Source organism: Thalassophryne amazonica, chromosome 16 (assembly GCF_902500255.1).
Source record: "Thalassophryne amazonica chromosome 16, fThaAma1.1, whole genome shotgun sequence".
NCBI classification, from domain to species: domain Eukaryota; kingdom Metazoa; phylum Chordata; class Actinopteri; order Batrachoidiformes; family Batrachoididae; genus Thalassophryne; species Thalassophryne amazonica.
Window position 1 is genome coordinate 59,260,103 of NC_047118.1, and position 13,614 is coordinate 59,273,716.

General features: G+C 41.6%; 1 protein-coding gene across 1 annotated transcript in view; it reads right to left on the reverse strand.

The window, feature by feature from the left end:
* Positions 1-1,661: 1,661 nt before the first annotated feature.
* Positions 1,662-13,614, reverse strand: part of LOC117528487 — a 24,460-nt gene continuing 12,507 nt past the window's right edge. Inside the window, exons 2-4 of the mRNA XM_034191120.1 lie at positions 9,399-9,725; positions 6,020-6,147; positions 1,662-2,483 (exon numbers count right to left, since the gene is read on the reverse strand). Of these exons, the coding sequence (XP_034047011.1) occupies positions 2,397-2,483; positions 6,020-6,147; positions 9,399-9,725 (542 nt within the window). The 3' untranslated portion in view covers positions 1,662-2,396. The remainder of the gene's footprint in view (positions 2,484-6,019; positions 6,148-9,398; positions 9,726-13,614) is intronic.

The window sequence follows — 13,614 nt, forward strand, 5'->3', positions numbered from 1 at the left end:
GTCGGTTGCGTCATTCGCCTGTGGGCAGGCTTTGAGTGAGGAGTGGTCCACCCCTCTCGTCGGATTTCTTTTGTCTGGGAACTTCCTGAGAGACTGGCGCTTTGCTTGATCAAAATTTTTTCATAACCTGTGAGGCACATCGAAGTGGACACCATTCAAGAAATTCAGCTGGTTTTCGGTGAAAATTTTAACGGCTGATGAGATATTATGGAGTGTTACTGTCACTTTAAGGACTTCCCACAGAGCGGGATGTCGCGCAGCACTCCCAGGCGCCGTCGTCAGCCTGTTTCAAGCTGAAAACCTCCAAATTTAAGCCTCTGTTGATCCAGGACGTCGTGAGACAACAGAGAACTTTCAGAAGAGGTGGGGATCAGCAGTGTATCTGGACATTCCACTGTTAAAGGAGATTTTGTAATGAAAGACGTGTGGACGGATTGGCGCGTCGGCAGGCAGCTGGCGCGGCACGCCACCACAGGAAAAACACCTCCGTTGGAAGCCTTAAGGACAAGTTGGAACTGTCCAGCTGTTAAACAATTTCTCAGATACTCACTCAACTGAAAGCCATCAAAATCCGTCTGGTTTTTATAAATGGTTATAAACACGGAGGTGTTTTTCCTGTGGCGGCGCGCTGCGCTGGCTGCCTGCCGACGCACCAATCCGTCCGCACGTCTTTCATTACAAAATCTCCTTTAACAGTGGAATGTCCGGATAAACTGCTGATCCGACCTCTTCTGAAAGTTCTCTGTTCTCTCACGATGTCCTGGGTCAACAGAGGCTTAAATTTGGAGGTTTTCAGCTCGAAACAGGCTGACGACGGCACCTGGGAGCACTGCGCGACATCCCTCTCCGTGGGAAGTCCTTAAAGTGACAGTAACACTCCATAATCTCTCATCAGCCGTTAAAATTTTCACCGAAAACCAGCTGAATTTCTCGAATGGTGTCCACTTCGATGTGCCTCACAGGTTCTGAAAAAATTTTGATCAAGCAAAGCGCCAGTCTCTCAGGAAGTTCCCAGACAAAAGAAATCCGACGAGAGGGGTCGATCACACCTCACTCAAAGCCTGCCCACAGGTGAATGACGCAACCGACAGGCGTGAATAAACTCACGCATGCGCACGAAGGTTCAAGGTTGGCTGATGTAATCGCACGTGATTCAAATCCATATAGTTTTTGAAAAAAATATAAAGGTAGGATACTTTTCTAGTAGACCTCGTATAGCAGCTGCACTGTGTGTTGATTTTCATTGAGGCATCTGTGTTTACAGATTAAACCTCGAAGATTGCATGAGGGAAGCATTCCAGAAACTTCACAGACATGTCCCAGATGCATGTGCTGCATCAAGTACCAAACCCTTCTACAGAATAGACCAGGTGTCTATTTTTTTTCCCTGCACACCGTGAACAGCACGCAGCTAAAATACACAAAAGAATGATCTGTTAAATCTTTTTGGCATCATTAAATAATTAATACCTTTTACTGAAGTTTCTATAACTGGAAAATAATTCAACAACATGAGGAATAGAAATGTTTCAGTGACTGAAAAAAGTCATGACTGCTTTCGAGTTACAAGAAGTCTCTTTTTACCCTTCACAGCACTCCAGCGGAGCTCTGTGACCCATAGCATCGGGATTATAATAATAATCTCACAAAATTAATGCTGGTGGTGAGTTTATATGTATTCATATTTATTTTTTAAGTTAATAGGTTTTAAAATGTTTGGCAAAAAGGTGTGCTTTCAGAGAAGAAGTTAAAAAAAAGCATGCACTCACAAAACTAAAGCCCAAACTAAATGTGTTCGATAAAAATTACATCAAAACAAAAGAGATCACAGAAGATACCATGTGAAATAAAAATAATTATCAAAGACAAAAGATGCTGAAAGATTAAACTGAAACACAGTTCAGTGTAAATACACAAAAGTATGACTTCTGCGTGAGACACGCATGTCGACGGGACACTTGCAGTGTGTTCCAGTGAGTAATTATGTGAACACTCATTCTCGTGAGCTTCAGGTCCATAATGGATGTATGTAAACTTCTGATCACAACTGCTAAACCCACAAATCAGATAGGCCTGAAAAATAATGAAACCATATCTACATGAATTAGAGGCACAAAGTGACAGTTACACAATTTGAAATCATTGCATTGTATACACCGTCAAACCAGGTGCATGAAACCTCTGGCAGACCATCCATCCTTATAGTTTACCCATCTGCTGTTCTACACTCATTATTCTCTCACATCTTTTACTTGTATACATTTTTCACAATCTGTACAATTCAGAACAACATTCAGAAACATTCTGAATAACTACAGTGTGACACTTTTAGGGGTGCAAAGTTCCCAAATCACTGCTCAGAAGAATCCATGGCACTTCCACAAAGGCTGATGGCTTCATCGTCTGATGGTCCCGCGCATGTCCTCATAGACGTCATTGTTGGCGGCCCGCCTGGGTTTCACAGCGGTGCCCTGCACCTTACCCTGGCACAGCAACAAATAATCTCATCAGTGTGTTGTAAAATAATTGGTTTTGGTTAGTCAACAGTCTGCTGATTTCCAAACTTTGCATTATTACAACTAAAATACAACACCCAAAGTATTCTAGTGCACAGAATTGAAAGCCAGGTTCTCTACTTTGCAAAACAGATGAGTAAAATCAACTTTTAAAACTTTTTAAAACTAAAGTTGTTGCAGTTAATAGGTTCAGTGTGGAATCTACTTTTACATTTTAGGTAGATCCTAGGATGGAGCCCCAAAATTTTTAAGTATTTTTAAGTAAAAAATAAGAAATATTACAGGAACATATTTGCACAAAAATGGTTGGGACGGACCTGCAACAAATATTATCATTATTATAATTATATTAACTTTGGGTGATATGATGGATATGTGAGATATGTTACATTTAAGGGCAGCAATTACATCAAGAATACAAGACAGGGTTAAATGAATAATGGTTACAGAGGCCTTATGTGGTATATTAGTAAAAATAATGTCACCAAATTACACAGAGGGTATGAGGGGAAATTAAGAACTATTTAAAATTAAACTTATTGCAATTAATGGGTTCAATCTGGAATCTATACTTTTATATTTTGAGGTAGATCCTCAAAATAGGATGGCGCCTCAAAATTGTAAAATGCATTTTAAAGGTGTGTGCCTTTCCAAATAATGTCCAATCAGCTGAATTTACCCCAGGTGGACTCCAATTATGCTGTAGAAACATCTCAAGGATGATCAGTGGAAAGAGAATTCCCATGAGCTCAATTTTGAGCTTCATGGCAAAGGCTGTGAATATTTATGTACAAGATTTCTTTATATATATATATATATATATATATATATATATATATATATATATATATATATATATATATATATATATATATATATATATATATATATATATATATACGAGGTCTGTCCAAAAAGTATCAGACCTTTTTATTTTTTTCAAAAACCTTATGGATTTAAATCATGTGTGCTTGCATGAGCCAACCTTGAACCTTCGTGTGCATGTGTGAGTTTTTTCACGCCTGTCGGTTGCGTCATTTGCCTGTGAGCAGGCTATGAGTGAGCACTGGTCCCCCCCCCTCGTTGGATTTTCATTTTGAGGAAAATGTCTGAACGATTGGAGCAGCGCTGAATCAAATTTTTCCAGAAACTGTGAGAGACACCCAGGTGGAAACCATTCGGAAGATTCAAATGGCTTTCGGTGGCTTTTCAGTCGAGTAAGTATCCGAGGAATTGTGTAAGAGCTGGACATGTCACAACATGTCCTGCGAGACTTCCAACTTCCGCACGTCTTTCATTACAAAATCTCCTGTAACAATGGAATGTGCCAAAAAAGTGCTGATGTCCACCTCTTCTGCAATTTCTCTGGTAGTCAGACGACATCCCGGATCAACACAGCGTTCACTTTGGAAATGATCTGGTCGTTTCAGCATGTCAATGGCCGATCGGAGCGCGGCGCACCCTCCGCCATTGTGCGCCGTCTTTAAACCGGTTGTAAGGCTCCTTAATCTGTGTGATGCCCATAGGATTGTCACCGAAAGCCGCCTGAATCTTCCGAATGGTTTCCACCTGGCTGTCTCACAGTTTCTAGAAAAATTTGATGCAGCAAAGCTCCAAATCGTTCCACCTCACAATGAAAATCCAACGAGAGGGGAGGACCAGTGCTCACACAAAGCCTGCTCACAGGCGAATGATGCAACCGATGGGCGTGAAAAAAATCACGCATGCGCATGAAGGTTCAAGGTTGGCTCATGCAAGCACACATGATTCAAATCCATATGGTTTTTGAAAAAAATAAAAAGGTCTGATACTTTTTGGACAGACCTCGTATATATATATATATATATATATATATATATATATATATATATATATATATATATATATATATATATGTGTGAAAATTTAGGGAAAAAAAACACTTTTTTTCTCCATTGTCATTATGGGGTTTTGTGTGTAGAATGTTGAGGAAAAAAGTTTTTTACTCCACTTTGGAATAAGGCATTAACATTAAAAAAAAAAGTGGAAACAGTGAAACGCTGTGAATACTTTCCGGAGGCACTGTATACAGACTATGGGTGCAACTATCTCTGGAGGCCCAAGCTATTCACCTTATTCAGGAAGTCAGGGTGGGTGGCTTCATTTGGGCAAGCAACGTCTGGTTTGCCACTGTGTTTGACGATTAGCTACGTGGGAACACAGTACGCTAGAAGTGTCCGAACATGAGCAGCATTAATTGTTCAGTTCGTTGGTGCCACAACTGGACGAAGAGGAAACTATCGCTTTCAGAATGATATTTTGAATATGGAAAGAAGAGATCTGAGTGCTGTGGACCAACATTTAACTTGTTCCCTCCTCCATCGAAAGATGAGTATCTCCGGTGCTAGTTAAAGGCGCTGAATTTGAAAAATCCACACAAACATCCCTATGTCTGTTCTTTTTATTTTATGGAGAAATAACCTACATCACTGCATCCTTACCCAGAGAAATGGTTGGACTATAACGCTCCGTTGAAGAAGCCACAGTGGATGCTAGTGAGACAAATGGGTAAGCTGTGTTTGTAGCGTTAGCTGCTATCTAATTTACTTATTTTCTGGCGTTACGTAATCTTGGCATTACAGTGATACTACTTGTCGGGTAGTATTTTAACTTGATTCAAGGAGATATTGGTAGGCTTGGGTGCTTTTATAGTTCCTCATAGCCAAACCGACCACGCCAAGTGACAACACAAAAAAGTTAAAAATATCGGTATACATAATCCAGGGCCACTTTTTCATGTCATCTTCCTACTCTGTTATGACCCGTGGGTGAGCCAGAGTTGTTCCCTTTGAGCTTTTCAAGAAGGTTTTTGTTTCTACCCGTGTGATATCTTCCGTTGTTCTATATTGAAAACACTGCTCACCGGAAGTCCTAAGACAAAATGGAAATACCTCTGTTGTAATAGTGGGTGGGGCTGAAAAAGGTGAATAACTAGCATAAGGAGGCAGACCGCGCTGCAGCTCGCAATGGAGGCAAGACTATAGCTAGCTGAGAAGGCAGGATGTAGCGAGATGAAGAGGCAAATACATAAGCACTTTCTAAGACCTTATGAGGGCATTATTACTAATTAACTAATGCTTATTACAAGGCTCTTAATATAAAGCAATACTTATAGAACCAACATGTTTAATATTCTATTATTAACAGCACTTATCTAGTGCCAATAGCACATTAACAGGCACCATGTCAGGGCCTTGTTACTAATTAATTAACACTTATTACACGCAAATCTAAACATGACGGTGAAATCATCCAAAATATTTCTGCTTTTCTCCAGCAGACTACCAAATAAGCCACACCAGGGAAGTGTGACTATTTCTTGCCGAGCTAATTTAGTTTCACAGCAAATGTATGATGTACAGTAAATGCTGAGTAATAAATGAAAACCAGCCCTGAGATAAGATTCTACTCAGTTTCATGAGTCACATCAAGATGCTGACACACACATAGTAAAAACACATTACCTTGATGATGAAAATGAAGATGGCAGCAATGATGCCAAGCAACAGGGTAGCAGAGATCACAAAAGACACCATGACCAGAGTGTTGGAAACTGGCTCATTTTCTGGTGCGCCACATCTCTGTACCGTATCTGCAGCGAGTAAAATTTTTTAATTTACTACAGCATCATAATTATGTAAGAGGCATCGAGCATTTCTTTGGATTTATTTATTTATTTATTTGAGGTACACATTTATGGTGAATATTTCCTTGTGCGATGCTATTACAGTAAGCACTTTAACAAAATGGTTTTCAATATTTAAAATAAAAATAATACATTGCACAATTATTTGCATATTGTGCTGGGCTGCAGCCATGCACCTCTGTGCACACCAGATGTCATCTTATGCAGAGTATAGCTCCTGATCAGTACGTGGTTGGGAGGCCGCTTAGGAACACCAGGAGCTGCAAATTTTTTTTCATGTATCACTGGAGTTGTGTGCAGAAGGGCATCCGGGGAAAATTTCTGCCAAATTGAAACTGAAAGCCCCCCACCCACGCACCCCACTCCTTTCCCAAAACAAACAAAAAAATTAAATTACGTCAACACTGTCCTGGGTTGATGAAACTAATTTTTATTATAACACGAGCCACAAATTTCAGAAGAAGACCATCTCAGATTTGCTTAATACACTGTAAAAAGTGATAGTCTCAATAGAATTTACTTCCACTTAACATAATGAGGTATGACATTTCAACTTAACTTCAGTTAAGTTGAAATCGCCCTGCCAGTTGGCATTGCAACTCAAGGTTGTAAGCCAGTTCAATGAAATTAATTTTACATGTGTCAACATAACAATGTGAGTTGAATTTACTTATGTTTTTAAGTCAGCAAGTACTTAACAAAACAAGTTAACAAAATTACTAACAAAATTACTTAACAAAAACTTAAGTTTTTGAGTTGAGGTTTTTACAGTGACTGTCAAAAATGAATGTCATGAATGTGCAGTGTACAAAATATTGGCATTGTTGGGGGGCTTACACTGAATGTACAGTAACAATGAGTGCTACAGGAGTGTGTGTATATATATATATATATATATATATATATATATATATATATATATATATATATATATATATATATATTATATTTGTGTGTGTGTGTGTCTGTGTGTGTGTGTGTGTGTGTGTGTGTGCACTACCAGTTTCCATAAGCCATATCTTGTGAACTAAGCTACATGCATGAAATTTTCAGAAATTTATCTTAGGTACAAGATGTCTTCATATTTATCAGTTGATGTCCAGTTGAAATCTCTGGGGGAAAAAAAAAAATGTGTTTAGGCTTTGGAGCATTTTTGCCCGTCTGTATCCGCACATTTAATAATGACACATCTTTCAAACTTTTGCATTTATGTCTAATATTGAAGTACTATTTCAGTAATTATATATTTGACTAAAATTAAATTTAACTTGATTTATGCTGTAAGAAAAATGAAAAGGACTGCCCATATTTCAAATGCATATCGCTCATGAATGACAAGGCCAACCATAAAATGTTTTATATCACTGGTATGTCTTAATGACCAAACACATAAAACATGAATTGGAAAGATGTGATATAATTAACCGTGGAGACACAGAGGGCCAAAAATACTCCAAAGCACCATTTTTCTCCATAGATTTAACAAACCGTAAACTGACAAATGTGCAATTGTGGACCTTCAATGCAGTAAATGAAAACATCTTGTTTTTTAACAGTTCCTGAAAACGTCAATGAATCTAGTTATTCAAGCCACAATATCTCACAAACTAACCAAGATACAATGTTGAAATTTTGTACACTGCCTAATGGTACTAATCACATTATTTATTTAAAAGGAACCCCGACTATAACATCAAATTTGTCAAAAAATTGAAACACTGACGTCTGCTATTATAATATATAGTTAGAAGTGCATAAACAAGTCTTGAATGATATAAAATAGCGTTTATTTATCACGTATTTAAATACAACGTGGCCGCCATGTTTTTGCCTACGCAATGCATTCTGGGGGTGATGACGTGGAAAGGTTTCTGAAATCTTTCATGCAAGTGAAAACAGTGTTAAAGCTAGTTCTTCTACAGAGATAAAATGCCACATTGCGCAGCTTTTGGATGCAATTTTCAGTCTAAGGGCAACAAAGAAAGCGAGGTAAGCCTTCATTGCTTTCCAAAAGAAAGAAAGTTAAGGAAAAAGTGGAAGGATGCTTGTGGAAGAGTGCAGCTGCCGAAAGACCCGCGGCTGTGCTCACGTCACTTCAGCGCGGATGCATTTGAGGCCTTTCATCGACCTCAGCTAATGAGGGAGCTTGTTGGTGTTTCTGGATACAAACGACGTCTTAAACCAGATGCAGTGCCCGTCATATTTCCTCACAAGAAGAAAAATCGTCCACGAGTAACTAGTGAAAATACGACTAAAACACGCGAAAGAGCAGCAGATGCTCTCTTTCTCTGTCTGCATCAGCAAGCAGACACCACCTACAATGGCCAACTCTTGCTTGATCAGAGCGCTGATCTTCATTTCTGACAGCATTTTCAAAGTTCTCTTCCTCACACTGCAGATCACGCTCTGGTTCGAACTGAAAAGAGTGAACAGAGGAGCTCATTGTTGCTAATCGCCACTAGTTGTAATGTAAACACGGGAAGCTCTGCCCCCGTTTGACGTCACTACCCAGAATGCATTGCGTTACAAAACAATAAATGGCGACCTATGTAGAAATAAAGTTTCTTAAAATATCATAAAACTTGACATTATTTTTGCAAATTTTTTGTCCCATAGTTATGTTACTAATATCACAACAAGTCATATAGAATAAACATGTATTTATAGTCGGTGTTCCTTTTAAACAATGGAGCAGCTCCAAGAGAGTCAAGTTGGGAGGTCTGAATGCATTGACTCAACATAATAAACAACAAATGCTATCATCTTGCAAGTCACAAGAATTATGAAGGTATATGGTGGGGACAAACTCATGAAAATTGAATGAACACTGATGCACCAGATCAATCCATGAAGCAGCTTTGATTCATTTATGCAATATCCAACATGTTTCCCACCTGCTGGATGGATGATGGAAAATTAAGAGCAGGTGCAGTTGTTTGTGACAGAAACCCTTTCTGCACAGAATGGACTAAATCAGAGAAATAAACTTGTTTTCCAAATATTTAACAGTGTTTACGATCTAAAACTGAAATAACAAGGTCACAATTCAATACACCAATGCAGGAAGGACTTTTGTAGCTGAAGCAGACACTTCTTCCTTCTCTCTCCATCTTTTTCAACATATGTGTGATGTTAAAGTTGTAGTGAGAAAATGTGAAAAGTGAGAAAGTGAGAAAATACGTGGCGTCGTGACTCACCTCTCACCACCAGGATCACGGAGCCATTACCTTTCAGCTCTTTCAAGACGCCGTTCTTCATCTTTTTGTAAACACACCAGTATGGCCCCATGTCCTTATAGGTCAAGTTTGTGATGAGAACATCCACACTGGGGAAATTATGCACATCAGACTGAAGGCTGGTGGACTGAAGTCTGTGCTGGGGTTCCGATGGTGGTTTGGCCAGGAAGAAAATGGATTCCATTCCGAGACCCCTCTGCAGGTCCAGGAACACTGGATCTGGCTCAAGAAGTCTGCACTGGATGGTGATGGATTCTCCAACATCTTTCCAAGTCACACTGCTGCTGCCTGAACAGACAGACACAAACTGTGAGAACAATCATCCCGCCTCCTGTTACAGTCAGAGGAAAAAAATGGGACCGGACATTGAATCTGGTGTATTTTGTGATGAAGTGCTATAGTTTTAAACTGTCTCTGTCAACCACTTTTGAACCGCTTTAAATTGATTTAAATCAAATCTAATCTTTTCACTGGTTTTAAATAGTTCTTCACCAACTTTAAAATGTCTTAAAGTGACTTTTGACTAGTTTAAAGTGTTTTTAAACATCTTTAAACTGGTTTAAAGGCACAAGATCAGGGCACAACACACAAGGAAATAAGTACTGGAAGAACAGCAGGTGGAAACAGATTTAGGGCAAATGCAAACTACAGAGGTAGTGAAGATACAGTAGGGTGAAAGCAAACTACACAGGTACTGAGGATACGGCAGGGCAAAAGGAAACTACAGCGGTACTGAGGATGCAGCAGGGCAAAACAAACTACAGAGGTACTGAGGATACGGCAGGGCGATAGAAAACTACAGAGGTACTGAGGATGCAGCAGGGCAAAACAAACTACAGAGGTACTGAGGATACGGCAGGGCGATAGGAAACTACAGAGGTACTGAAGATACAGCAGGGCAAATGCAAACTACAGAGGTACTGAGGATACGGCAGGGCGATAGGAAACTACAGAGGTACTGAAGATACGGCAGGCCAATAACAAACTACACAGGTACTGAGGATACGGCAGGGCGAAAGGAAACTACAGAGGTACTGAAGCTACGGCAGGGCGATAGGAAACTACAGAGGTACTGAGGATATGGCAGGGCGAAAGTGAGGATATTGCAGGGCGAAAGGAAACTACAGAGGTACTGAAGATACAGCACAGCAAAAACAAATGACACAGGTACTGAGAATACGGCGGGGCAAGCGCAAACTACAGCGGTACTGAGGATACGGCAGGGCAAATAGAAACTACAGAAGTACTGAGGATACGGCAGGGCAAAATCAAACTACACAGGTACTGAGGATGCGGCAGGGTGAAAGCAAACTACAGAGGTACTGAGGATACGGCAGGGCAATGGGAAACTACAGAGGTACTGAGAATGCGGCAGGGCTAAAGCAAACTACAGAGGTACTGAGGAAACGGCAGGGCGATGGTAAACTACAGCGGTACTGAGGATGCAGCAGGGCAAAACAAACTACAGAGGTACTGAGGATGCAGCAGGGCAAAACAAACTACAGAGGTACTGAGGATACGGCAGGGCAATAGGAAACTACAGAGGTACTGAAGATACGGCAGGCCAAAAGGAAACTACAGAGGTACTGAAGATACGGCAGGCCAATAACAAACTACACAGGTACTGAGGATACGGCAGGGCGATAGGAAACTACAGAGGTACTGAGGATATGGCAGGGCGAAAGTGAGGATATTGCAGGGCGAAAGGAAACTACAGAGGTACTGAAGATACAGCACAGCAAAAACAAATGACACAGGTACTGAGAATATGGCGGGGCAAGCGCAAACTACAGCAGTACTGAGGATACGGCAGGGCAAATAGAAACTACAGAAGTACTGAGGATACGGCAGGGCAAAATCAAACTACACAGGTACTGAGGATACGGCAGGGCAAATAGAAACTACAGAGGTACTGAAGATACGGCAGGCCAATAACAAACTACACAGGTACTGAGGATATGGCAGGGCGAAAGGAAACTACAGAGGTACTGAAGCTACGGCAGGGCGATAGGAAACTACAGAGGTACTGAGGATATGGCAGGGCGAAAGTGAGGATATTGCAGGGCGAAAGGAAACTACAGAGGTACTGAAGATACAGCACAGCAAAAACAAATGACACAGGTACTGAGAATACGGCGGGGCAAGCGCAAACTACAGCGGTACTGAGGATACGGCAGGGCAAATAGAAACTACAGAAGTACTGAGGATACGGCAGGGCAAAATCAAACAACACAGGTACTGAGGATGCGGCAGGGTGAAAGCAAACTACAGAGGTACTGAGGATACGGCAGGGCAATGGGAAACTACAGAGGTACAGAGAATGCGGCAAGGCTAAAGCAAACTACAGAGGTACTGAGGAAACAGCAGGGCGATGGTAAACTACAGCGGTACTCAGGATGCAGCAGGGCAAAACAAACTACAGAGGTACTGAGGATGCAGCAGGGCAAAACAAACTACAGAGGTACTGAGGATACGGCAGGGCGATAGGAAACTACAGAGGTACTGAAGATACGGCAGGCCAAAAGGAAACTACAGAGGTACTGAGGATACGGCAGGCCAAATGGAAACTACAGAGGTACTGAAGATACGGCAGGCCAATAACAAACTACACAGGTACTGAGGATATGGCAGGGCGATAGGAAACTACAGAGGTACTGAGGATATGGCAGGGCGAAAGTGAGGATATTGCAGGGCGAAAGGAAACTACAGAGGTACTGAAGATACAGCACAGCAAAAACAAATGACACAGGTACTGAGAATATGGCGGGGCAAGCGCAAACTACAGCAGTACTGAGGATACGGCAGGGCAAATAGAAACTACAGAAGTACTGAGGATACGGCAGGGCAAAATCAAACTACACAGGTACTGAGGATACGGCAGGGCAAATAGAAACTACAGAGGTACTGAAGATACGGCAGGCCAATAACAAACTACACAGGTACTGAGGATATGGCAGGGCGAAAGGAAACTACAGAGGTACTGAAGCTACGGCAGGGCGATAGGAAACTACAGAGGTACTGAGGATATGGCAGGGCGAAAGTGAGGATATTGCAGGGCGAAAGGAAACTACAGAGGTACTGAAGATACAGCACAGCAAAAACAAATGACACAGGTACTGAGAATACGGCGGGGCAAGCGCAAACTACAGCGGTACTGAGGATACGGCAGGGCAAATAGAAACTACAGAAGTACTGAGGATACGGCAGGGCAAAATCAAACAACACAGGTACTGAGGATGCGGCAGGGTGAAAGCAAACTACAGAGGTACTGAGGATACGGCAGGGCAATGGGAAACTACAGAGGTACAGAGAATGCGGCAAGGCTAAAGCAAACTACAGAGGTACTGAGGAAACAGCAGGGCGATGGTAAACTACAGCGGTACTCAGGATGCAGCAGGGCAAAACAAACTACAGAGGTACTGAGGATGCAGCAGGGCAAAACAAACTACAGAGGTACTGAGGATACGGCAGGGCGATAGGAAACTACAGAGGTACTGAAGATACGGCAGGCCAAAAGGAAACTACAGAGGTACTGAGGATACGGCAGGCCAAATGGAAACTACAGAGGTACTGAAGATACGGCAGGCCAATAACAAACTACACAGGTACTGAGGATACGGCAGGGCGATAGGAAACTACAGAGGTACTGAGGATATGGCAGGGCGAAAGTGAGGATATTGCAGGGCGAAAGGAAACTACAGAGGTACTGAAGATACAGCACAGCAAAAACAAATGACACAGGTACTGAGAATATGGCGGGGCAAGCGCAAACTACAGCGGTACTGAGGATACGGAAGGGCAAATAGAAACTACAGAAGTACTGAGGATACAGCAGGGCAAAATCAAACTACACAGGTAATGAGGATTGCGGCAGGGTGTGAAAGCAAACTACAGAGGTACGAGGATACGGCAGGGCAATGGGAACTACGAGGGTACTTAAATGCGGCAGGGCTAAAGCAAACTACAGAGGTTACTGAGGATACTGCAGGGCGATGGTACAACTACAGTGGTACTGAGGATTCAGCAGGGCAAAACAAACTACAGAGGTACTGAAGGATGCAGCAGGGCAACAACAAACTACCGAGGTTCCTGAGGATACGGCAGGGCAATAGGAAACTACAGAGGTACTGAAGATACGGCAGGCCAAAAGGAAACTACAGAGGTACTGAAGATACGG